Below are 25,873 nucleotides of genomic sequence, written 5' to 3'. Positions count from 1 at the left end.
GAAGGTCTTCTTTTCTTGACGTAGAGGAATGTTCGATCTGCGGTTGATGGAGGATTTCGTTTTAGAGATAAATCATGTTTTATAAAATCCTATGGCATGTAATATCCGTTTTGTAGACTACAAACTTAACGACGTGTGAATGAGATATATACATTGATGGATATTTTTGTTGCAGAAGGTCAATGTACCGCCGGGCAGACGGCCGGTAAAAACCCTACTGTTGACAATACAGAAACCGTGTTAACTGGTAAGCAAGTCTACAATAAACACGACATTCTTCAAGTTTCAAAGTGCATGTACATAAATCGGTGGTACATGCATATTATGGAAACTTCTCCGTTATTTAGGGATAAATTATAATTGATGAGCATATCAATCTGTCTATTCTGGTTCACAAATGTGTTTTGAGAATCGTTATACATGTGCAATAGATAAAAAAGAAATAGTGATTTATTTTTACATGAATTCATTGCTGTAGGGACAACATTTCTGCTACAAACCACTGACGATGACTATAAAATCTCCTGCTGTGGTTTCGTGACACAGTGGGATATCGATATCGCTACCACTGGAACCCTGTATGCTGAAGTATGGCGAAACGTTTCAGGAACATGGACTTTGGTTGGTGTGAACGCAATAACTGTTGTTGGTAGGTCTGATATTCTCTGATATAGACTTTAATCTAGAATTTCCTACTGTATACATGAAGGAATAATTTGATATTGGTGTAAGAGAGAAGACGATGTTGTTATATATCTAGGATGTTTTGATACGTTAGATTTCGTAACTTGAAATATTCTATTGTACAACGTGAGACTTTCAGGTATTACTTGAAAGTTGTTGTGTATAGAAATGACAATCAAAAGGTTTAGGATTTGTATTATTTGTATAACCATATCCGGTAACCTAGGGGATTCACTCTGTCCTTCCAAAACACAAAAAAGTACAATGTAAAATGTTTTTCTTCCTAGATAATACATGTATGATCCAATGACTGTCACTTACAGTTTTTCAGTTGCTATCTTTCATATCACTTCATGAATTATAGATTATATCATGTATGTAACATAAATTAACACAGACCAATATTTTATTCAGCTGGAGATATTAGCACCGTCAAACCAGAACCTATTGCAGCAGCACAACAAATAGCTGTCCAGGACGGGGATTATATAGGATTGTGAGTATATCATTGTATCAGATTATTATAGAGACACAGAAACTAGCTTTACATGACGGCTATATAGGATTGTTAGTAAGTCATCGTATCAGATTATTATAGAGACACAACAAATAGCTGTACATGACGGATATATAGGATTGTTAGTAAGTCATCGTATCAGATTATTATAGAGACACAACAAATAGCTATATCATATACCTAGTAGTGTATCAGCCCTGATACACCTATCTTGGCTAGGGTGATACAGCTGCAAGTAGGTAGGGTTGTCTCGCCCTAAGGGCCGAGATATCTCTGTCTCGGCCCGTTGTCAAGGGGCTGTCTCGCCCTCAAATTTCAAATGGCTATTTCTTCTTTAATCTTTTGAAATCTAACATAACTACATGAAAAAATGATGTTGGACACAATTTTTTTTAAAATATATTATACTTTCTTCCACGACAAAATTTAATTTAAGCAGAAAAATTAAATAAAAACGTTTTCAAAAACAGCGCTAAATTGTAGCGAGTATCTAAGCAAAGGGGGGTAACCCAAGTAACAATTGTTTATTTAGAACAATAACACGTTTAACTTCATTTAAAAACAATCAACGTTCTAGGCGACAGAAAACAGTAGGAGGATTATGGAAGGTGATACTAAAGCATGATTAGAAATTCCCGGTCCTAATGGAGATCAAAATGTTAATTTACGGTAATTTTGATGTAGAAAACTGCTTTAAAACGATTTCTGAAATCTAAAATCCCGAGGACTTGGCAATAAAACGAGAAAAGCAGAACCAATATCTTCCGACGTTTTTCAACGACTTATAGATGCTAAATAGATGGGAAACGGTAAAAAAAAAAACTTAGTTCAGTATAAGGTAACATTCCCTAAGCAAATAAATAGCAGCATCAGATCTGTAAACATTCCCGTTCATACGATGACGCCACGTAAACAAAGTTCTACAACTCTTACAAATGATATGAAATAATGAAAACGGGCGAGTTTGGTAAATCCGAAAAAAGAAATAAAAATAATTCACTTATTTCCAATTTTAGTATTCATTAGCAAGCCCCTAGGAGCTGCTTAATAGTATATACATGTACATGAACAGCACAGCGATAGATATGACGAGTTTCTCAGCTAAGCAGTTCAGTTAATTGAAACGTCCAGATTCTAGACCACATGAGGGGATGTCCATGATTAATCATCCAATTATTGTGACCAGCAGTGGAATAAAGTTACAAAACCCAGACTTTAGCATGTTTCACAATGCCAATAGTACTGGAAACATAACCATTAAAGTAAACTCACTGAAGGAATAAAATAGTCAAATATCGTTGTACAGTATACCATGTATTTATGTTTGGGTCAATCCCCCCCCCCCCCCCAATTTAAAAAAAAATGTTTATCAACTTGTTGTGTTTTAGGTATATGATATAAACAATATCACACTCTAATGTTGATCTCGGACCTGGGATTGCCCCTCAAGTGATCTCGGCCCTCGCCCTACGGGCTCGGGCCGATATCAACTCTCGGGGCCAATCCCAGGTCCGAGATCAACATTAGAGTGTGATATTCTATATGTACATGACGGATATATAGGATTGTTAGTATATCATCGTATCAGATTAGTATAGAGGGAAACAAGTAGTCAAAATCAGTGTACCAAGAACGGCCTAACAATCGGTATGAAACACGTTAAACAGCATTTGACCCACTGATAGGTTATATGGACAATCTAGTCACACCGTTTCTCGCATCTGTTATGGCACAATACGTTGGAAGTTTCTCCTTCACAGCAGTTAATATGTTTGATGAGAAGGAAAGATAGGGGCTCGGTAGAACTGAACCCTGTGACGTATCTTTATTTGTTAGTGTTTTGTGAAGTTTTGGAATCCAGTATAGGTACGGTAACTCATAATCGTTCTTTTCTTACTACTGACTGGGATATTAAGTATGTTTAAAACTGAAACTCGATTTTCAAGAATTTCACCTTTTGAAAGGGAACTTAAGAGTCTGATTTGGAATACCAAATATAGAATTAAAGGTTATAGAATTAAAATTTATAGAATTAAAGGTTATAGAATTAAAAATACAGTCGCAGTAATTCATGAACCTTACAGAGACATTGTTGTTACACTGTACACGCAGTACATTGTCTTCATGCAATCTAATTCTTTTATCCCTTCTGGTTTACTCAACACAGAAGGATAGATGGCATGCATCTTAGTATCAACGTGTCTAACACGAGATTTTGATATTCCCCGTATACATTTTATTCATTGTGACAAACCATCTAGTTCTTCCTATTCATTACTCTCCGATTGTCTTACATACGACTGAATAATCAAACTAAAGTGATTTCCTATAAACGAAAACACCGGAAAAACACTTAGAAACACATACATTAACAAATAACCAGAACAACTTACAAAAACTCGACAAATACAACGGCTACAATGCTGCGCATTTCAATACACGTCCGCTTGCCTAGAGTTCGCGTGAGAGAGAGAGAGAGAGAGAGAGAGAGAGAGAATTGCACGTGCAGGACTCGGAGCCCGACCAGAACACCCACCCACCCCCACACACAAAACGAACAAATCAAAACAAACGCTACCTTTGATATATAAAACCTATTATTTTCTCTTGTAGCAAGTCTTCCGGGAATACGATAGTTGCATATGATAAAACAAACAATGGAGTGGGGAGTAGCTCAGAGGAAGTACAGTTTTCCACAACATCCGGGCACACAGTATCTACTACGTCAACGTTTGTTACCTACACCACAGAAACAAACATCGAGTTTGGACTAAAAGCGACTCTAGGCCCCGGTAAAATACTCTGAAATCTGTGTAGTTTGTTATGATAATACATTGTCCTTTATTTGAAGATGTTATCAATAGAAAACAAGTAGGAGAGAAAGAGGGCGAAGAACAAGCAAAGTTAGGGAGAGGGATGTTTCGCTCCTTCGCTCATAGAAAAAAAGATGTGAAGAATCGATTTTTTTATGCGAAGGAGCGAAACTTTGAAAACGACGAAGCAGAAGTGCGAGATTGTGAATATTTTGGTAGATTTGTTTGTTGGAATAGGACTTACATGTACATTAGTATGAGACTATAGATGTCAATTCCTCTGTGCATTTTTTTTTTATCAATTTGATTATTGATAATTAATCTTTCGCAATATGTATATCTAAAAATATCAATGTAAAACTTATACCGTACCAATTTTGATGCACCAGATGCACATTTCGACAAACAATGTCTCTTCAGTGATGCTCAACCGAAATGTTTGAAATCCGAAATAACAATGAAGTTGTAGAGCTATTGCACTACCATACACAGGTACAGTGGAACTAAGGGTATAAAAGATCATTGTGCGAACATGAACAAATTTTACTCACGGTGGGTTTGAACGGTCGACAGGGGATGTACTCCTTCTAAACACCTGATCCCACCTCTGGTATTTGCAGGGGTCCGTGTTTACCCAACTCTTTATTTTGTATTCCTTATGGGAGTTATGGGATTGAACACTGTTCATTATCTTCGCCTTTCATTCCAAAATAATTTACTTAGATACCAATTATCTTATTTCAGTATTAGCACAGCCAACGTGGAAGAACTAAATATCAAGTCATATTGATTTCGCTCATTCGCCTATGCAACTTCAAACGTTAGCCATTTCGTCTTCGCACTTTCGCCCCACTTCCGCTCCTTTCCCCTCGCCTATGCACTTTCGCCCCTTTTCCCTCGCCCTTTTGCCATAAACGCGAAGGAGCCACTGCCGTAATGAGAACACTACACTGAATAATGTAAGTTAATTCAACCTGCACAATTTTTACATCATTGCAGAAGTCCTCGATCTATCTACCAATATCAATGGATACATCAACTTATTCTGAAACATATTGACCTATACATTTGAGAAAGGGTGAAGATCTACAACTTCATTCTGTCTATCAGTTGATGAGCTCATTCTGTTTAGGAATCAGTTATATGATCCCCAATGCTTTAATTAAGAAGCCATTACAATGATGTAGTCAATCTGTTTGATATTTGATAGAGTTCTTTAAATTCTGTTATTTAAGGTACTCATTACTATACAGTGTTTACCGGGAACACCAAAATAATGTATATTGCGAATTCTACAACGGTTATTGTAAAAATCAAAGGAGTACCGCGGTCGTTATTCTGCGATATACATGCACATTCCTACTTAATAAATGATTATGAGAAAATTAATTAACATCTCACTTTCACATCGTGTTTTGTTAAAACAACAATAAAGTCGATAACTGAATATTCAATTGATAATCATAAGAATTATTGAAAATAATAAGTCGTATGCAATTCCGCGAAATTATGACCCCGTTGAATTAGATACGTCAACATTTCACAACTTCAGACGTTATCCTGCAACATCTACGAAAACTTTGTTTTTGAATTATTGACTTAAGTATTATATTATTTAATTTTTCAATTAAAACGTGTAATATTTTTGTAGTGAATTGTCACACCGCACGGCATCTCTTGAAATATATTTAGAGAGGGTAAACATTCTAAACGATGAAGACAAGTTGAGTGGGTATGTAACGATGCGGGGAAATACGACATTATATCAATTTTAACATTCCTGTAGAACAAAAAAAAAGAAAAAAAAAGAAGAAAGATAATAAAACAACAACAAACATAAGCGCAGATGTTCTGAGTTGAAATGTCAAGCATTTTTGAAATCTTTCTTATTTCCCGGTAAGTTGGGCATTATGCTTACGTCTTTTTAATTCTAAATAAGAAGATACGGCATTAGAGTCGAGCTTGATGGCTTTTTTCTCGTTCACAATTTTGATAATGACATGTTGAAAATGATTACCAAAAAAAAAAAAAAAAAAGGGCTAGAATATCTACAAGAAATCACGATTGATTGACTTAAGCGGAAACTGACTGTTAAGATGTCAAATCTTGATATCTATTTCAGGGACTACCCCATAACATGGTATCTCTTTATAGATACATCCATAAAAAATGGTCTGTTTCTTGACGTTGTTCTCCATAGTAAATACACTACCGTTAAATATGAGCCAATTGTTTGATGTACTAGTATTTGCTTTCTTTGTGAGAAGCAGAAAAAAATATTTTCATGTATTATACTATGATTGATTGATTATTTTACGTCCCGTCGAGAATATTTCACTCATATTGAGACATCACCAGCTGTAGGTGAAGTACCACAATGTTAGACCTATGCTTAGCACTCAGGGCCGTAGCAGGTTCTTTATCGTGTCCACACTTGCAGCGACACACCAGTCATTCTCACTTCTAAATGCCGAGCGTTTAGCTTAGGAGCAATCACCACCTATCTTAACGTCTTAGGTTTGACGCAGCCATGGCGTGAGCTAGGCTCGAACTCACGACCTCTTGGCCTGGAGGTTATAAAACGTTTTGGAGCACGTTTTCATACTCAAACTCTGTGCTCTAAATCATAATCATACTCAAAAGTCAAGGTTATAAAACTTTTATAGAATCAATCTCAACCTCAAATGGAGCACATGCTCAAGATGTTTCGAGTATGTTTTGAACTTGCTCAGAGTTGTACTCAAAAGAGATATGGCTGAGTTTGAGTACAAGTACGGTAAAAGTTTTATAACCTCCAGGCCAGGTTACGAAGCGAACGCTCTGCCACTGAGCTACCGCGACCGGTGTGTTTTTATTGGATGTGAGAATTTTATTGAAGGTGAAACAAATATGTATCACATATTACAATGTTAAACAATGTATATCATATTGATTAAATACAATGAACTGAAATCGGTCTAAAAGAACAATGTCAGTTTTATATAGTTAAAACCTTAATATAAAAACTAATCAGACTACATTTGGTATTAAAATCATAATTCAAATGCATCACTGGTACTCACAGGGGCAGTTCCAACATTTGCTGCTGGCCTGGACACCACCAAGGCGGTCACTAACGACACGACAGTAGGAACCACTCTCCTCACCGTGGTAGCCACAGATCCTGGGGATACACTCACCCTCTCACTTCAGTCTGCCACCCCAGCGAATGCCGCCGTCAGCTTTGACCCCACAACAGGTTCGTTCTCTCTTTTTCTCTTTTTTAACATATTGATGTACTATAACAAGACTCCTTTTAAAACGGGTTGGTGAAAATCCGGACGTTTGTCGTGTCCGGAGTTAGATGTCGCACAGTTAAATTATTTTTCTAGTTTTAACCTCGGAATTAAGACTCATCCTGGTATTTGATCCCAGCCTTAAAGTTCAAATTCAACAAGGAACACAGTTCGGTCTAGATTATGACGTTTGCGTTTCATACCTTAATGGTAGGGATTCCGGTTAAACTAGGTTCTCAGTAATCCTTACTTGTCGTAAGAGGCGACTTAATAGGGCGGTCCTTCGGATGAGAGGTCATATGTCACATCAGGTGTGGCACGATAAAGATCCATCCATGTTCAAAGGCCATAACCGCCGAGCATAGACCGAAATTTTGCAGCTCTTCACCGGCAATGGTGACGTCTCTATATGAGCGAAAAATTCTCGGGCGGGACGTTAAACAAAATACAACCAACCAACCTTAATCTAATGATATACCGGTAAATATGGTATTAAAATACCTTAATCTAATGATATACCGGTAAATATGGTAACAAAATACCTTAATCCAATGATATACCGGTAAATATGGTAACAAAATACCTTAATCCAATGATATACCGGTAAATATGGTAACAAAATACCTTAATCTAATGATATACCGGTAAATATGGTAACAAAATACCTTAATCCAATGATATACCGGTAAATATGGTAACAAAATACCTTAATCTAATGATACACCGGTAAATATGGTAACAAAATACCTTAATCCAATGATATACCGGTAAATATGGTAACAAAATACCTTAATCTAATGATATACCGGTAAATATGGTAACAAAATACCTTAATCCAATGATATACCGGTAAATATGGTAACAAAATACCTTAATCTAATGATATACCGGTAAATATGGTAATAAAATACCTTAATCCAATGATACAATTCTTACAAAAATATTGATGCTCACAAGCTTAAACATCTTTTTCCCCCATTTTGATTAAGCGTTTTGGAGTGAATATGTTGTCGTGTATGTGCATGTATAGATGAATGAATTATACTCCGTAATATAAATTGTTGTATTAACAACGTTTTTTATTGGGGGGGGGGGGGCAAAATATAAGGATAATTTTGTTTAATTCTCCTTGTGAAACACTGCCAGTCCCTCTAAACAAGCACTAGGGCATGTGCAAGCTAATTTTGTCACATAGCAACCGGTCTAACCCCGCATATATATATATATATATATATATATATATATATATATATATATATTCTGCGTGGACCCCGGGTCCACACGTCCTGCAGCAATCTGAAGAACATCACGGAGTATCGATATTTTATGAAGACAATCGGTATTCTTCCTCTGACTGCATAAATCTTATGTTGAACATTCTTAGATATTTTATTGCTTTTCATATTACGAGTACGTTTCACCAGGCCACTATTGACCACTACCGTAATTTCGCATTTAATGTTTAGTCTTTGAAGAATATTCTTATCAGCTTGGACTTTCTTTGCAGGTGTCCTTTCCACTGTTTCGCAACTACCTATTGGAAACACAGTGTTTGTTTTTAGAGCCACTGACTTGTGTGGTAATTTTGCCGATCACACGTTTACTCTCACTGTCACAAACTTTGTAAGTTCTTATTCCTTAATCATTATTATTGAATATACGGTTACAATATATATATATGTTATATATCACTCGTCGACGGAAGTTTCTCAAGTGTCATAAGATGAACGAGTTGTAGATCATAATGATATGTGGAACATGGAAGGTGAATATCGAACAGTGATCAATCTCATAGCTCCTATAAACATCAACAATACAAAATAGAGAAATAATGTACGAAGCTGTTTGCCTGGTACTTGGCTCTCTTAGTAAACAACAAACCAAATGTAATATTCGTGAATGTGGATGTACATGTAACACATTTTCATTATTTTGTAAGTAAGATGTACTTGTAAAATTACAGAATGTACTATAAAGAAATAAACAATTATTGACTTCTTTTAAAATGGCATTATGAAAACATTTCAATTATGAAGTATACAAATGTATAACTTGTATTTGAATAACAGACATTCGAGCTTGATACATTGTATCTGCGATAAGAATGTTACATAAAATTCCTGTAACAAAACAATCACGTACTAAACCTATGAACTGCATGGTTCTTGGTAATAAACAATACAATACAAAATTAGCGTACCACTTGTATTGTGCATAAATCATCTAACTATACACACCTGACAAAAACCTGACGTGTCATTTCTCCAGCCTCCAGTGATAAACAACCTCCCAGCCTCAGTAGAAGTCAGCGAGGATGTGAGTGTGGAGACACAGCTAATTGTCCTCGACGTAACTGACGCCTCATTGGCCGACACGGTCACGTGTACCATTACCAGTGTCACACCTACTCTGACAGCGTTATATCTAAGATACGCAGTAGGAACATCGAGTAAGCATATTATATATCGTCTAAAGAAAAATGTTGTCAAATGTTTGATAAAATAATTGAGTATATTAAACACGACCAATTTCAGTCAATTTTTTGTATAGTCCATTTTTGATATCGGAACACGATGCATTGTATTTGTTAAATGTTTGTTCAGATTACGCCATTAGTTTACGGGCGGGCGCTGGACTGGACTACGATACCGAGAAAACTTATACTGTCAACGTAAACTGTACTGACACCAAGGAGACGACTAGCGGGACCTTCACCATTTATGTTCTCCGCAACCAGCCACCTGTCATCACAAACCTGCCATCAAGTACGTCATAATCCATTAAATGTGTATTAGATTAAAATGAACTATTTGATATTGGAGGTGAAATGTAAATAATCCTGTTCTTAGGACACTACTAATTTCGCTGAATTTCATGACAGAATTCCAAGGGTGTTGGATATTTGTTGACGAAAACAAGCTTAACAACATACAAATTATTTTCTCCCATTGACAGTAGACATGTATCGGGGTTTACGAGAAGTCCAAAGGATCTAAAAAATGACATTGTATCTGATATATTTTTTATATCTTAACATTATACACAGCGGCCAACTCTGTAGACGTAGCATCCTCGGGGGCCTCCATTGGTACAACAGTGTTTACTGTGACGTCAACAGATCAGGAAAACGACCAGCTGTTCTACAACATGACGTGTACTCCTGTCACGTGTCCATTTAAGATCTATGATTGTGATTACTTTTTATTCACTTCAATTATACATGCAATTCATTATTTTGGTAAAAGCGTATTTTGAAGGGTATAACGGTTCGTAACTAGTTCTTATGTTTTTGTAGCCGGAGCCATTCTGGTGGATAAAACCCTGGCAGGACTCAATGACACGGCGTACGACATGTACATATACGTTTATGATGGGCATACTTTGGTTGGACCACGAAGCTTGACCGTTAAAATCACAGGTCAGTGAATGTTAAAGAGTTTCGATCTTTCGTCATTTTTTTTAAATGTAGCTGTTTTATTAGAATGATAAACAAACATACTCCAGCTTTCAATTCAGGAACAAGTGTCATATTTGATAATACGTGGGGTATCAAACGCGAGGCTTCACAATGGTATACTTCATAAAGCGCGTTAGTCCTTCATGAAAAACATGCCGGCATGAAGTATTGTAGTTCATTTTCCAAAAAGGAATTTCTTTTTTACATGTTGGAATTCCCAGCCGTTTAAATCGTAGACGTACAATATTTATCAAGATGCATGCACGCATTGCTCACATCTTCTCGTAGCACGCTATGCAGGACCGTTAACAATCACGATCCTACAAATGCGATCCTGTTTCCAACGTCCAATGTATTGAACTATTGCAGCGTTTAAGGGACTGGCCTTAGAACACTATTTCTAGTTTCTGAACGACCAGGCCTTAGATCGGCTGATTTACCGGAAATGCGTTTTAACATGGGAATTCCAACGTTGAATTTTCCCTCACAATGATAGAAGAAATGCACTGTCACGGTAATAGAGCCCAAAATGTAATATATTGATTGTGGGAACAGCAATACATCGTGTAATATATTGATTTTGGGAACAGCAATACATCGTTCAAGCAATGTAATGTTGATATATTGTGATGGACCTTAGCCGGAAATCTTATTCAGCTTTAAGTTATCATCTGTTGACAGATGTCAACACCCCGCCGTTGGTGACCAACCTGCCGACAACAGTGTCTGTTCCTGAGAATACAGCAGCCTCTACCACTATCTTCACGGTGACCAAATCTGACATCAATTCTCTGGACACCCACACATGGACGTCCACCATCTCACCGACCAGTGGACATCTTTATTTCACCATCGACTCCAGCAGTAAGTCAGTAATTGAATCTTATTCTATGGTAAATACAAACTCGCTTCAATGGAGCACTGTATTGGATTATCAATTCATGATGTCATGACAATAGAGCACTGTATTGGATTATCAATTCATGATGTCATGACAATAGAGCACTGTATTGGATTATCAATTCATGATGTCATGACAATAGAGCACTGTATTGGATTATTAATTCATGATGTCATGACAATAGAGCACTGTATTGGATTATCAATTCATGATGTCATGACAATAGAGCACTGTATTGGATTATCAATTCATGATGTCATGACAATAGAGCACTGTATTGGATTATTAATTCATGATGTCATGACAATAGAGCACTGTATTGGATTATCAATTCATGATGTCATGACAATAGAGCACTGTATTGGATTATCAATTCATGATGTCATGACAATAGAGCACTGTATTGGATTATCAATTCATGATGTCATGACAATAGAGCACTGTATTGGATTATCAATTCATGATGTCATGACAATAGAGCACTGTATTGGATTATCAATTCATGATGTCATGACAATAGAGCACTGTATTGGATTATCAATTCATGATGTCATGACAATAGAGCACTGTATTGGATTATCAATTCATGATGTCATGACAATAGAGCACTGTATTGGATTATCAATTCATGATGTCATGACAATAGAGCACTGTATTGGATTATTAATTCATGATGTCATGACAATAGAGCACTGTATTGGATTATCAATTCATGATGTCATGACAATAGAGCACTAGTATTGGATTATCAGTTTCATGGTTCCAGCAGGAAGTTGATTGGTCATCCGACCTGATTGATATGGCGAATACAACTTATACTTACAAAGCTGTATCATTAACGTGCTGATCACTTTCCCGAATTTGACAATTGTTAAGATGAATTAATTATGTAAAAGTCTTTGATGATTTTGATATGTTTTTATATTTCTCACAAACCATTTATGATTCTAGACAATACATATTTACTAAAACGATGCGTAAATCCATTTTTAAGCCGGTGCCATTAAGACAACGTCTACAAATATTGACTTCGAGACAGTAGGAACCACGACATTCTTGTTGACTGCCTACGTGTCTGATGGTCAAGCCTCGGTCAGTGGAACCGTCACAATATCCATCACCAACCAAAACGAGGCTCCAGCGTTTCTCCTTTCCACTTACACTATTACAGGGAATGAAGGTCTGGTACGTCCTGTCACGTATGATTATTTTTGTTTATTTTTTCAATCAGTCCTTCACCAGCAATGGTGACGTCTCCACATGAGTGAAAAATTCTCGAGTGGAACGTTAAACACTATACAACTAACCAACCCTAATTCCTATTGAGACATCACCAGCTGTACGTTAAGTGCAACAAATTTATACCTATGCATGGCGCACAGGGCGATAGCAGGGTCCTTTATCATTCAATAGATTGCCATGACACTTGACCTCGGTTTTTAAGGTCTCACTTGAAGGACCAGCGACTGTCACTTCTAAATGCCGAGGGTGAATGTCAGGCACTTTGGTCCAAAGACATGTACACTTCGGCCCAGACGTTTCGGTCTAAACAGTTCGACACTTTGGTCCAACCTTTTGAGATACTTCGACCCAAAGATATTTTGATACAAGGCATTTCAGCACATGTAATTTTTTCTGTCCGAAACCTTTCAGTCCATGGTTTTTCCTTGCCTTATCACCCGTTTATTATGTTTCAATAGCATATATAACACATTGACACTTCAGCCTAATGATTTTCGAGCAAGAGACATTTGGATATGCTTGCCTTATATTTCACCCGTATTTTCCTCAACACAATATATGCATGTAGAAAATTGATAGTTTGCCCAATATGTTGGCCCAGAGACTCTTAAGCCTTTTTGCCTGATATTATCACCGATATTTTCGACTCTACATCATAGAGTTTTGACACTTCGGTCCATTGACAAGGAATAAAGACGCACATTAAACAATTCATATATATACGCGGTGGGTGCCGTACGTCGCTGGTTCGACCCCGGGCTGGGGCGAAAATTTCCAGTACCTAGTTGTGATTATTTAGTGCTTTATATATATATATATATATATATATATATATATATACACTGCATAACTTTTTCGAATGTTATTTCATTCCATTCTTATTTCATCCTTTATTGCCTTGTTATATTAGAGAAAGAATAACTAAGAATATTATAATGTAACGTAAATGGTTTTATTTACATTATATGACAAGATAATAGAGGTAACAGTAATAAATTACACATTATTCACAAGGGAACGGTCCAGCGAACGCTCTGACGTCATCAATGCGATTTTCCTCACAGTTAATCTACCTCAAAAATGGATCGATGTGTTTCGAACGAAAACAATATATGGACCGAATGGTCTTTGAGCTGAAGTGTCCCACGTTTTGGGTCGAAACATCCGACTACTCCATGGATTTGATGAAGGAGCAATTACAACCTATTTTCGCGTCTGAGATTTGACGCGACCAAAATACACGCGGCGGAGCTCGAACCCACGACCTCCCAGAACAAACGCTTTAACCACTGAGCCACCACGACTGCTTTGTCAAGCATGATATAATCAATAAAAGATGACGATAACGAACAGTGATCAACATTATAACTCTTATAATGAATACGAAACAAAGAGTTGGGCAAACACGGATCCCTTGACATACCAGAAGTGGAATCGGGTGTCTAACATCTAAATCAAAACCATTAAGGGGTACTAGTTTTACAATGTGTAAACCCTTTCATTTATTGATGAGGTTACCAAAGAAGGCTAATGGTTGACTTCTTTTAGAAACACAACTGCAAAAAGGAATAACAGAAATATTTTCTATGGAAAAATAAATATCAGCAATATATTCTATGATACATATGTATTTTATAATTCACTACCCGGATTGGTAATTCAGTGGATTAATGCGTCGTACTGCCGATCTTGAAATCGTGGGATCGAGTCTAGAGGGGATTTCGATTTTTTTTTCAAATTACTATCTACTGAGAACTGCATTTGATCACCAACTAAATTCAATTTGAAAGTTTTCAACATACAAATATCATTGTACGTGGCATTCAGTTTCCATTTATATCAATTTTCTTTGAGTGTTACTTCTCCTTATAATGATCTAAAATTTCCTCTAAACACTGGAACATTTTCTAAATAGGCAGGATCTTCTATTGGTACTCCACCATTCTCGGTGAGTGACCCCGATACAGGGGCTACCCAGACGTACTCTCAAAATTGCCCACAGATCACTATGGATCCTACAACGAAACTGGTGACATTAAGCACCGACTATGATGTAGACGTTGGGAACCCTACGTCATTAACGTGCACAGTGACGGTATCTGATGGCGAACTGACAGACACGGCTACCCTAAACGTCAACATCGACAACATTAACGATAACACTCCCACATTTACCGCTAGTTCCTACTCGTTCTATGCCTTCTCCACAGCTGACGTTGGTACGATCATCGCTAGTCTTCCCGCCACGGATGGGGACATTGGCACGTTTGGTATGTTGTCAGAATTGTGACTTTAATTCGATGCTTATCGTATAAGATTACAAACAACTAAAAGACTTCAACTAGCTTAGTACTCATAAAATTTTATGAAAGCTCATTGCTTTGCTTTTCTATGTTGATTTAGAATGTGTTTTCATTGAAAGATTCGCATAAAACTATAAGAAAATGGATAAATGAACAAGTCCCCCTCTCCAATGTTTTGTTTTTAACCGATTATTGACGCAACCGTGATTCAGTATTACTATGATGTGAATTTCAGGTGATATTACTTACACAATAAACCAAGCATCAACAGGCGGTAACTACTTTGGAATTTCTAACACCGGTGATCTTTTAGTAACCTCCAATCTGGGGGCATTCTCGTCAGGAACTACTTTGACGGTCACCATTACTGCCACAGATGGTGGTGGTCTCACAGACTCCGCCACAATAACACTCGTAATTCCAGCTGCCACAACTACCACCGTGTCCACCACCACTGACCGCTATATGACCTTCTTTGAGGACACGCGAAACATGGCCTGGTTTGTGGCGTGTATGGCGCTTTTGCTTGGTCTGTTATCATTTATAACGTATCTCGTTGTCAGGTATACAGATTTTCAGAGTATCAAGAGGTCGTGTGAAAAGATGTGCCGACGGAAGAGGAAGTGGAAACCGTAAGATTTATTTTCATGGCATTTTAGTCCAACTTTAAATGGAAACCTAATTTTACAATCGCAAAGATTTAATGGATCCCTGTAAATTTTTCGAACATAATCAATATCCGTCAAATGGTATGTTAAAGGGCGTCCCGTGTTAAGGATCACAAGCCCCTTGGCACAGAAAAGACCGTTTCCAAAATTTTCAAAAATTAGTAAGTCACTGGGGGCCGTCAGAGAAACTCAAACACTCACAACCAAACATACCCCAATTAGTTAACCGCCATAAGATGAATTAAATATTGCAAAAACGGCGTAAAACTGTAATCAATCAATCGAACATACCCAAACTACTGAATGCTAGTGATCTGTTCGTTCAGGCCTGGATTTCTAAAAACAAAGAGTAAGTTGAAACCTGGACTGATGTCTGAGATTTGACTCAAATTTTGACCGCCAAATAAAAGAGAACTCTAATTTAAGTTTAAGATTGTTTTGAGAAATCTAATCCAGAGTTCTCATTTGTCCTATAAAGGACTCTTCAGGCGGAGTTAACTGGGTCGATGACAACGGTCATGGCACGGTCCGTTTCGTCTAGAGAACGTTTACGAATGTTGAGATCCTATATTCAACCCTTGTTACCGAATCATAGTTCTAAAGTTGGTGATCGATGGGCACATTATTCGGCGACGAACTTTCTTTGGTTGCAGATGTGTCAATTATATTCCTCTAAAATGCCATTTCTTAAAGGCTAGTTTTGGTGTTGTATTCAGCATCGATTTTTCCATCCAAAGTGAATCAAAGTTTGTACTCATATCAAATCATTTAACAATATAGCGAAAATTCTCCCTGGCAAAAATCGAAACCCAGTACATGTACTTTGTTACATCATTTTCATGTGTTTTTTTCTGTGAATTGTAAGCATTTCAACATCTTGCAAACAACTATTTGTCTAAATCCGAATAACTTGTAAGATGTTTTTTTTAACAACAATGTTCTAAAAACTTTAGTAAATTAGATAAAAACCTTCCATTATTGATCCCTTGGGGATCCGGGTTAGAATCCTCGGTACCCCTTGCTTGACGTAAGAGGCGACTAAATGGTGCGGTTTTTCGGATGAGATCGCAAAAACCGAGGTCCCGTGTCACAGCAGGTGAGGCACGATAAAGATCCCCCCCCCTGCTTAATGGCCATAAGTGTCGAGCATAGGCCTAACTTTTGCAGCCCTGCACCTGTAATGGTGACGTCTCCATACGAGTGAACAATTCTCGAGAGGGACGTTAAACAATATACTATCAACCCGTTATTGAAGGAGCATGGGTGTTTGTTTTTAAATTTACGTAACTAGAGATTTACGTATGACTCGATATTTACAAATGTTGACGAATGTACTAATTCAATCATTATTCCTTTTCGTTGAAATAGCCGTGACAACCAATTTATCACTCTCCAACATAGTCATTTTCGTATTATCATACAGTTGAATCGACTGCACCGGACTTTTCAATGCACAACATTTTTGCTAAAAAAAATTCGAGCACACGTTTGGTTGGCTCTGTATGAGGTTTCGAAACCGGACAAATGAGAAGAATTTGAATAAGTGAAGTCACATGTTTGTAACACACATATCAAATAGTGATTTTAATTGTCCTCCTTTGCGGAATCAGCCGAAGGTCAATCGTCAATTTTTCCTTCTTTACCCTGCCAAATGCAAGAAATTACAATTGTGAATTACAGTTAATTATGTTTATATGCAAGTTTAAGAGTCCCTCACCCTGGAGCATTATCGTAGCTGTTGACATTTGTTGATGAAACAATGGTAAATGTCAAAGCGTCAGATCAGATAATTACACAGCCAACGTAGAGGAAAAGTATTTTTTAACCGAAAGATAGTAACAAGTTACAAAGGTTTGTGAAATAGAAAATGATATTAATTAGAAATATCTCTTAGATATTATATAGATGCATATATCACAGCTTCCAATTGTTGTGCAGCAAGCCATCATAATGTATACATCGTCATCACGTAACGAAGAAAATAATACATCTGTGTAGACAGATTTTACACTAACGCCTATTCTGATCGGCCGAGTTGGAGCTGAGTGATTTACAAATGGTCGCATCACCGCTAACAAATATCTATAGTTCAGTATTATAGTAAAAAACGTTCAAAGTTTCGTCGTACAAACTTTAAAAAGGGTGATATGTGAATATCATTCTCTATTTCACTTTAAATTTTAATTAATTCCAAAGTAAAAGATGAAATGGAAAATAAAACTATAGATTTTTGATGAGGTACAATTTGTAGATACATCGTTATAAGAAAAAAGCGATCTCACAACTCTTATTTTTTTTTTATGTCCAGCCATCTTTGAATTGATGTTCATCAGGTTTATTTGTGGAATATTATGTAGAAATCTATTTCTTCATGTGTATTGTGAACAAATCCATTCTTGTGTTTCAGCAGTAAAAAACGAATTGTCTCTAGAGAACCGTCTCCGGTACCAGGTAAGTATTCACGTGGATAGTTGAGAGAGAGAGAGAGAGAGAGAGAGAGAGAGAGATATTTGGTTCCGCAGGTTGTGAGTTCAACCCCGGGCAGGGACGGATGTGGGTACCCCTACAATATTGAATTTTTCTATGCTTTATATTAAAATATTTCATCATTTAGGGCAGTCATAGTTAATTAAGAGTTCATGGCAATCTTTGTGCTTTACAGAATATACTAGGCAAAAAAGAAACGATACAGACAACATATAATTCCTTGTAGGAAATATGAATATTGTATCAAACAGAAGAAGGTGAACCAGAGACAACAACAATTGCATATTTATATATAAATTTTACTTTTATGAAATATATTGGTTATATGAAAGTGGAGGCTTCAGAATGCAAAATTTGAGACTAATAACGAGTATGTCCGCCTCTTCCGTCTATCTCAATCTGCGCCTCGTGGACGCAATTAGTCTTTGCTCTGCAGCCTGTGAGATGTTCCACTCTTCTAGCAATGCGGCTCGTAACGGGTCCGTCATTTCCGGTGGACTCGGGCGTCTGCGCATCCATCTGTCAAGCTCATCCCAGAAATGCTTAATTGGTGAGAGATCTGGAGATATCACCGGCTATGGCAGAACGTCAATGTTATTCTGTTCGAGATACTCCATAGAAATGTGCACCACACGATGTCGAGCGTTGTACTGCTGAAACGTATGGTGATTTCCAAACTTCGCAATAAACGGCTGCACTATAATAGATAGGATCTCGTCTCGGTAACGGACTCAAGTAAGACTGCCCTCGATTATATTTAGCTCTGTGCGTCCACAATATGTGACCCTTGCTCAGACCATTACATTCCCACCACCAAATCTATTGCTTTCAGGCGTACAAGAGTCACGGTATCGATCCTTTTGCCGTCGATAGACTCTTATCCTTCCATCACCACGACGAAGAAGAAACCGAATTTCATCTCTAAACGGCACATTTTTTCCACCGAATACGATTCCAAAATATACGTGCATTGGCCCAGTGTAAGCGTGCTGTATAGGTTCAACTACTGGGCGTCTTGGGTGTATTCATATCTCTCTCAGCCGATTACGTATCGTCTGGGCAGAAATTATGTTGCTGTGCCTACCAGCCGTCTGGTTTGTTGTAACAGTGGCAGGCAGAAACCGGTTACGTAGATGTGCTAGTCAAATTTGACGGTCTTGACGTTGTGTAATTACTTTAGGACGGCTGCTACGTGGTCTGTCGTTCTTGGTGCCATTCGTTCTTAGACGACTCATAAGTCTCGTAATTGTTATCCGAGACACACCAAATCGAGCTTCAACGTCATTTTGGTACATTCTTACCTGAACCATCCTTACCTAGCCGTGGCATTGTTTCACAAAAATTTCGAGAGCACGATTAAATCACGCTTTGTGAACACAATTAAACCGGACATTTAAAGACCATCGTGAAATCGAAAAACAGTAATTGGGTTAAAGTAATCGGCAAGTTTACGAAACTCGAAAAACAGTGGAATGATGTATAAAATCTATGCCACCTTTTAGCGTTTTGCTTACCATCTGATGATTATTAAAGAGCACATTAGCAAACAAAATACATGTATGTTTCATCTAAGTCCACAATAATTGTAACTGAGTATTACGTTGTATTGTTTCCTTATTTGCCTAGTATATTTCAAATTCCGTGTGAACCTGATATGATCCTCTTACCAATACTAATTTCAATCATATATCGATTTGATTTGATATTTGACTACGGGTACCTTCGTTTACCTGATCAAGATATAGGGCTCACGCCGGGTGTGACCGATCGACAGGGGATGCTTACTCCTCCTAGGCACCTGGTCCCACCTCTGGTATCAGACAGCATTTGACCCAACGATAGGTTGTATTGGCAAACACGATTGTTACATCGTTGTGACACGATTGTCACATTATTATCACCTGTCGACCGGTCACACCCGCCTTGAGCCCTATATCCTGATCAGGTAAACGGAGTTATCCATAGTCAAAATCAGTGTGCCAAGAACGGACTAACAATCGGCATGAAACACGTCAGACAGCATTTGAGATTGTGATTATTATTGGAGGAGTTATGAGATTGATCACTTCGTTATCTATCTATCTATCTATCTATATATATCTATATCTATATCTATATCTATATATATATATATATATATATATATATATACCAACCAACCAATCTGAAATGATGAGTTAATTCTCCTATTCTAATCTCATTTGATTACGATATTTGTAGATGTTCGAACCCCATCAACTTTCGAGACGTGGCAGGCATGGAGAATAGAGGATACATTTAATCCTAGCTAAACACCGGAGTAATGGAAGCACATGTGCAGTATTCGATCTTCTTTAAACGAATTCATGAATGTTTGTTGGATGAACAAAGAAGATAAATGGAGATAATAAACTTTCTCTGTGCCTGATTTTCCAATTCTTTTTCCTTTTGTTTTCTTTATTTTTGACGTGGCATTTCATCATCATAAAAGAAATAGCATCTAATTAAGTTATTATCATAGCATCATAATAATCTTTGAAATGTACCAACATCAGGTTATGTCTAATGGTCTTTGATCTCTCAACTTCAAAATATGATTTTGAAAGTTTATTTTCATAAGTCAATACTATGCATTTTGGCTTCTTCCTTTAAAACGTACCTCTAACTATCCAGATCCATATGTCTGTGCATGCATAAACCTGCTGACCATCAGGAAATCCCGTGTAATAAATGTTGTGCAATGATGCTATCATCTCTCTTTTCATTCTGACCTTATCCTGCAATATAGAAACAAATAGTCTTTATGATATGAAGTATGATAGTTATGTGATCAAATCCTGTAAAATTCGAAGTCCTTTTCAGCGGATTTTATCACCTACCGCCCCACTTCATAGCTACATACAGATGGTTAAACGTTATTTATTATGTATGCGATTGAGACAGCAATTTTAAAAACTGACACTAAATAGTCGTTGTACACCATGACGTGGTGACCTAGATTGATTGATTGTATTTTTCACTCATATGGAGACGTCACCAAGACCGGTGAAGGGCTTCAAATTTAAGCTTTTGCTTGGCGCTTACGGTCATTGAGCAGTGAGGGTTCTTTATCGTGTCACACCTACTGTGACACTGTGATCACTTGACTTCCGTTTTATCGCAATTCACCTTTGAATTAGAACGCTTTGGCCGATATAGCATTGCGTTGTGTGACGACACAATTGAATCTGTTTGTAATACAATTGCGAAATGCAACAGAAACTCTCATTGGTTCATATGTATAAGTCCGCCCAAATTCCCTTATAAGGGAGTAGTCAGCATTTGAAAACATGACGGCCAGATGTTAGATTGGGAAAAAAAACTTCAAAGGAAGAAAGAGAAAAAGTTATATTCTTGTGTTGTTGTCTCATAAATTTAATATTAAAAAATCCTAACATATTTTCCTACTATACTTGTGTCCAAACATACCTTCAAATATTTATTAAAGCCCCATACGACCCAAAAACTCGGATCACAGTTTTTGATGATTTCGTTCGTAGACGTATGTTAGGTAGCCAGTCAATTCGAATTCCAGTTCATTTCCATATTGGCACAATAGCGTCTAGATGTGTACTAATACCCCACACATATTTTAGCTAAATTGTTTAAATAACATACCACCCCAATCCTATTAAATGATAATTATTGAAATAGCTAAACTCACGGAAGTGCGGCTTTCATTAGTCATGAGCGGCCGCGCCGGCCGGTCGCCATCTAATGTCCTTATGTAGCATTTTCGTTCATCTAGAGCTTATTTTACCTTTACAAAAACTGGTACAAAAATGTTTTAATTTCTATTAATTATTCGTGTTGATAATAAATGAAGAGCGAATACATAACTTACAACCGATTTTATGAATAGATACACTGTACCAATAGCAAGAGTTCAAATTGACCAGCTACCTAACATGGCTACGTCAACAAACGAAATCATTTGAAGCTGCGAGTTTTCGGGTGGTGTGTGGCTTTAATGAATATTTGAAGGTATGTTTGGACGCAAGTATATAGTAGGAAAATATGTTTTTTTATATTGAGTTTGTGAGACAGCAACACAAGAATACACCGATTTCAGGCCTCAACCGTCCGCAGCTTTTTGTGACCCGTAAATCGAAGGTTTTTATAAGAGGTGGATCTTTCCAGAGAGCTATGTACATTTCTCCAGTTACACTGAATCCGCTCGAGAAAGTGGGCGGGCTGTAATTGGCCAATGAAAACTCTTGATGTATTACATCAAACATGTCATTCAAATTGTTCAATCGTCTCATTCAATTGTGTCGTCACACAACGCAATACTATATCGGGTAAAGCGTTCTAATTCAAAGGTGAATTGCGATAAGGTCATCTCCGAGGACCCGTGACATTCACACTTGATGCCGAGGGATGGAACTGTCACCACCTGTTTTAACGACTTTGGTCTGTTGCGTCCGGGACTCGAACCCCGGCCTTCCGCATGCGGGGCGAACGCTCTAACCTCTAGGCCACCGCGGTGGTGACCTAGGTGCAAAGTTTTTATCATGATATGGTGAACTTATACATGGCGTGACCATGGTTTTTTTTTTTTTGGTTTTTTTTTTAGTTTTGTGTCGTCATCATTGTTAAAGAGTGTAAACTTATATCTGCTGATTTTGTTTTGGAACAACAAAGAAATAGCACAAATGCATTCACTCTGAATTGTTACCAATCGTTTTTCTTCGTTTCACATTTCTCTGTATCATGTTCCTGTTTCCTTAATCCTCGATTATATATTGTTATTTATCTGTTTATTTAAAAAAATGTCTTGTTAGCATTCATTGAAACCAGGTATTAAAATAGTCCCATTGTAATTGAGCCCTGGTAGATTAAGAACAATTACTCTTGAGAGAGGACATTTCAGAACCAAATATTTTTAAACACATTTCCTCCATTTTTCCCCATTGATTTACTGAAATGTGCATGTTTTATGTAATAATTTCAATAATGTGATTAACCCAGATGGCTTTCAAAAAGAGTGTTTTACACCGTCGAATCTTAATTTATTCGTATATTCATTGTTGCAGTTTTAAACAAAGAGAACAGGAAATTGAACATGGTTTTGTTGTATTTTCAATTTAAGAATGAATACTTAGTTATAAAACTCAAAGTAAACTTATATTTTTGACAGACAGACAGACAAATAGATACGTATATAGAAATGTCCTGTTGTTGGATATAGAATTTATTTCACCGGTGAAGCGTGACAGTTCACACCCTCGTGTATTTTCAAAATTGAAAATGTATATCATATATTCTACTTTATTTATCTCGGAATTTCCAGCCTTTGAAAAGTAGGTGTGGCACGATAAAGATCCCTTCCTGCTCAATGGCCATAAGCGCCGAACATATGCCTAAATTTTGCAGCCCTTCATCGGCAATGGCGACGTCTTCATATGGGTGAAAGATTCTCGAGAGGGACGTTAAACAATATACAATCAATCAATCTATTTAAAGTGAGTTTATTGGGAGAAGTCTAACGTGTACGAGTGTTAGTTTAACTAACGAAATAAAACCTTTAAAAAAAACTTCTCTTTGCGTCTGGTTCCCTGATGCAACGAAAGCTATTGTGTTTAAATGATGAAAATTAAGAAAAAAGTGAGGATAATAGATTTATACATGTATCTAACAATGACATAAGCCCCACCCTCTGACAAACTGATGGAAAAGCTGAAGGAACGAGATCATTCCTCTTCTATCCCCTCAAATATGTTCATAAAGATCCCTTGTATTACAAAACAGAGCAATATTCTAGCTTTCGAGTGGGAAAACTTTTCATGCATTATCACGATTAATACCGAAGTTTTGGGGATTTTGAAGCGAGCAACCTGGAATTTGATGACAGCTTGCTAGATCTCTTTACTCGTATTATACTATATACACAAGTTTGCTCAGATTGTGTCAAAACCCTGTGCCTGTATATATATATATATATGTGTATGTGTGTGTGTGTGTGTGTGTGTGTGTGTGTGTGGCATTTTTAAAAATATTTATTGCATTCTTTTTCACTCAATATAATTCATAGCCCTTAAATATTAAAAACACCACCCAGCTCGCAAAAACAGCTGAAACAATTGGCCTTCATATAAACACGTCCAAAACTAAGATCATGAAGGTCAACACCGTATCAGAGGAACCTATCTCTCTAACATAGAAGATGAAACCAAGTTCCTATACCTAGGAAGCAAGATCACCACTGAGGGGGATTCAGAGGCAGATGTACAAGCTCGCATTTCTAAAGCCACAGGAGCGTATGCTGCTCTGCGGAACATCTGAAAGTCAACAAAGTTTAGCACCAACACCAAAACTAAGATCTTCAAGAGCAACGTGCTTGGGGTCCTACTATACGTTGCTGAATCTTGGAAAGTAACCGAGTCTATTTCCAACAAGCTGGATGTATTTCAGACCTGTTGTCTTCGCAGAATATTGCACATCTTCTGGCCTAACACCATCTCAAATGACGAACTGTACAAAAGAACAAACACCACTCCTCTATCCCAGACGATCAGAAAGAGAAAATGGATGTGGATAGGACATATATGCAGAATGTACCCAACTTCCATCCCAAGGGTTGCTTTGAAATGGACACAAACTGGCAAGAGAAAGAGAGGAAGACCAAGAGAGACCTGGAGAAGATCGGTGGAGAAAGAAATGAAAGATAACAACTGGAGTTGGGGACAGGTCCAGAAATGAGCGAAAGACAGACCAACATGGAAGTCTCTGGTGACGGCCTTATGTGCTGACCAGCACGAAGAGGACTAAGTAAGTAAGTAAATATTAAATTACTTTTACCTTCATTCCATTTAAGTATACTCTGTGCATTTCTCTATAATTATAAGTCTAAGTAAACCTTATTTGGTAAACACATGCTTTACACATGTATGTTGTTTTGAAATCATGTTTCCTAAAGTATGTTTGTTTTTGTAATTTCTATTGGCTAAAGTTATTTTTGTTAGCAAATCAAAATCTGTCTCATAAATTTACATGGTCACCTTCACTGGTCATGGGTACTATAAAAGCCCATTCAGTGGTAAATTCATATCACTTTGGCAAGGGACAAAGAACCTAAAGGTTCTCTCTCTCTCTCTCTCTCTCTCTCTCTCTCTCTCTTTTTATGAACAAGGCCTCAATTTCACTATCTACTGAACTGTTTTTGGATCCCTTTACTCTCCTCTCTCTTATTTTTTGAGACTCATTTACATTTGTATTTCATTGTAAGTTTCAAAGTATTTATCTAAGTTAAATTCTTGATATTTACATTTACAGCTTCAAATTTATTCATCTAGCTCTTTTTAATATTTATTTGTTTCCTGTTATCATTTACATTTTTTGCCAAAATACATCAATGAATTCTTTAAATCAATAAATTTATAAAACTTAAAGGACACATCTCATGTTTTCAAAGTATACAATATTACATGCATTTTGTCTTCTTTATGCTTATAGTAATTAATTCTAATAGTTCGTTTGCCGAAATTTTGCGATATTTAACCACAATA

The 25,873-nt window shown here is 37.0% G+C and overlaps 1 protein-coding gene across 2 annotated transcripts in view; it reads left to right on the top strand.

Moving 5' to 3' along the window:
- The window catches only part of LOC125657868 (cadherin-23-like), a 36,332-nt gene extending 14,651 nt beyond the window's left edge, over nt 1–21,681 (top strand). Inside the window, exons 2-17 of one of the 2 annotated variants that reach the window (XM_048888731.2) lie at nt 176–247; nt 479–649; nt 1,099–1,180; nt 3,815–3,993; nt 7,079–7,252; nt 8,797–8,912; nt 9,558–9,738; nt 9,893–10,054; nt 10,336–10,479; nt 10,585–10,707; nt 11,428–11,610; nt 12,642–12,832; nt 14,805–15,159; nt 15,428–15,824; nt 18,271–18,311; nt 20,568–21,681. In XM_048888731.2, the coding sequence (XP_048744688.2) occupies nt 176–247; nt 479–649; nt 1,099–1,180; nt 3,815–3,993; nt 7,079–7,252; nt 8,797–8,912; nt 9,558–9,738; nt 9,893–10,054; nt 10,336–10,479; nt 10,585–10,707; nt 11,428–11,610; nt 12,642–12,832; nt 14,805–15,159; nt 15,428–15,824; nt 18,271–18,311; nt 20,568–20,638 (2,642 nt within the window). In that variant the 3' untranslated portion in view covers nt 20,639–21,681. Of the gene's footprint in view, nt 1–175; nt 248–478; nt 650–1,098; nt 1,181–3,814; nt 3,994–7,078; nt 7,253–8,796; nt 8,913–9,557; nt 9,739–9,892; nt 10,055–10,335; nt 10,480–10,584; nt 10,708–11,427; nt 11,611–12,641; nt 12,833–14,804; nt 15,160–15,427; nt 15,825–18,267; nt 18,312–20,567 lie in introns of both variants that reach the window. The other variant, XM_048888730.2, reaches the window with a different exon arrangement.
- The last annotated feature ends 4,192 nt before the right edge of the window (nt 21,682–25,873 follow it).

Source organism: Ostrea edulis, chromosome 9 (assembly GCF_947568905.1).
Source record: "Ostrea edulis chromosome 9, xbOstEdul1.1, whole genome shotgun sequence".
Taxonomy (NCBI): domain Eukaryota; kingdom Metazoa; phylum Mollusca; class Bivalvia; order Ostreida; family Ostreidae; genus Ostrea; species Ostrea edulis.
Note: the sequence above shows the minus strand (reverse complement) of the source record. Positions and strands in the feature narration are given on the sequence as shown.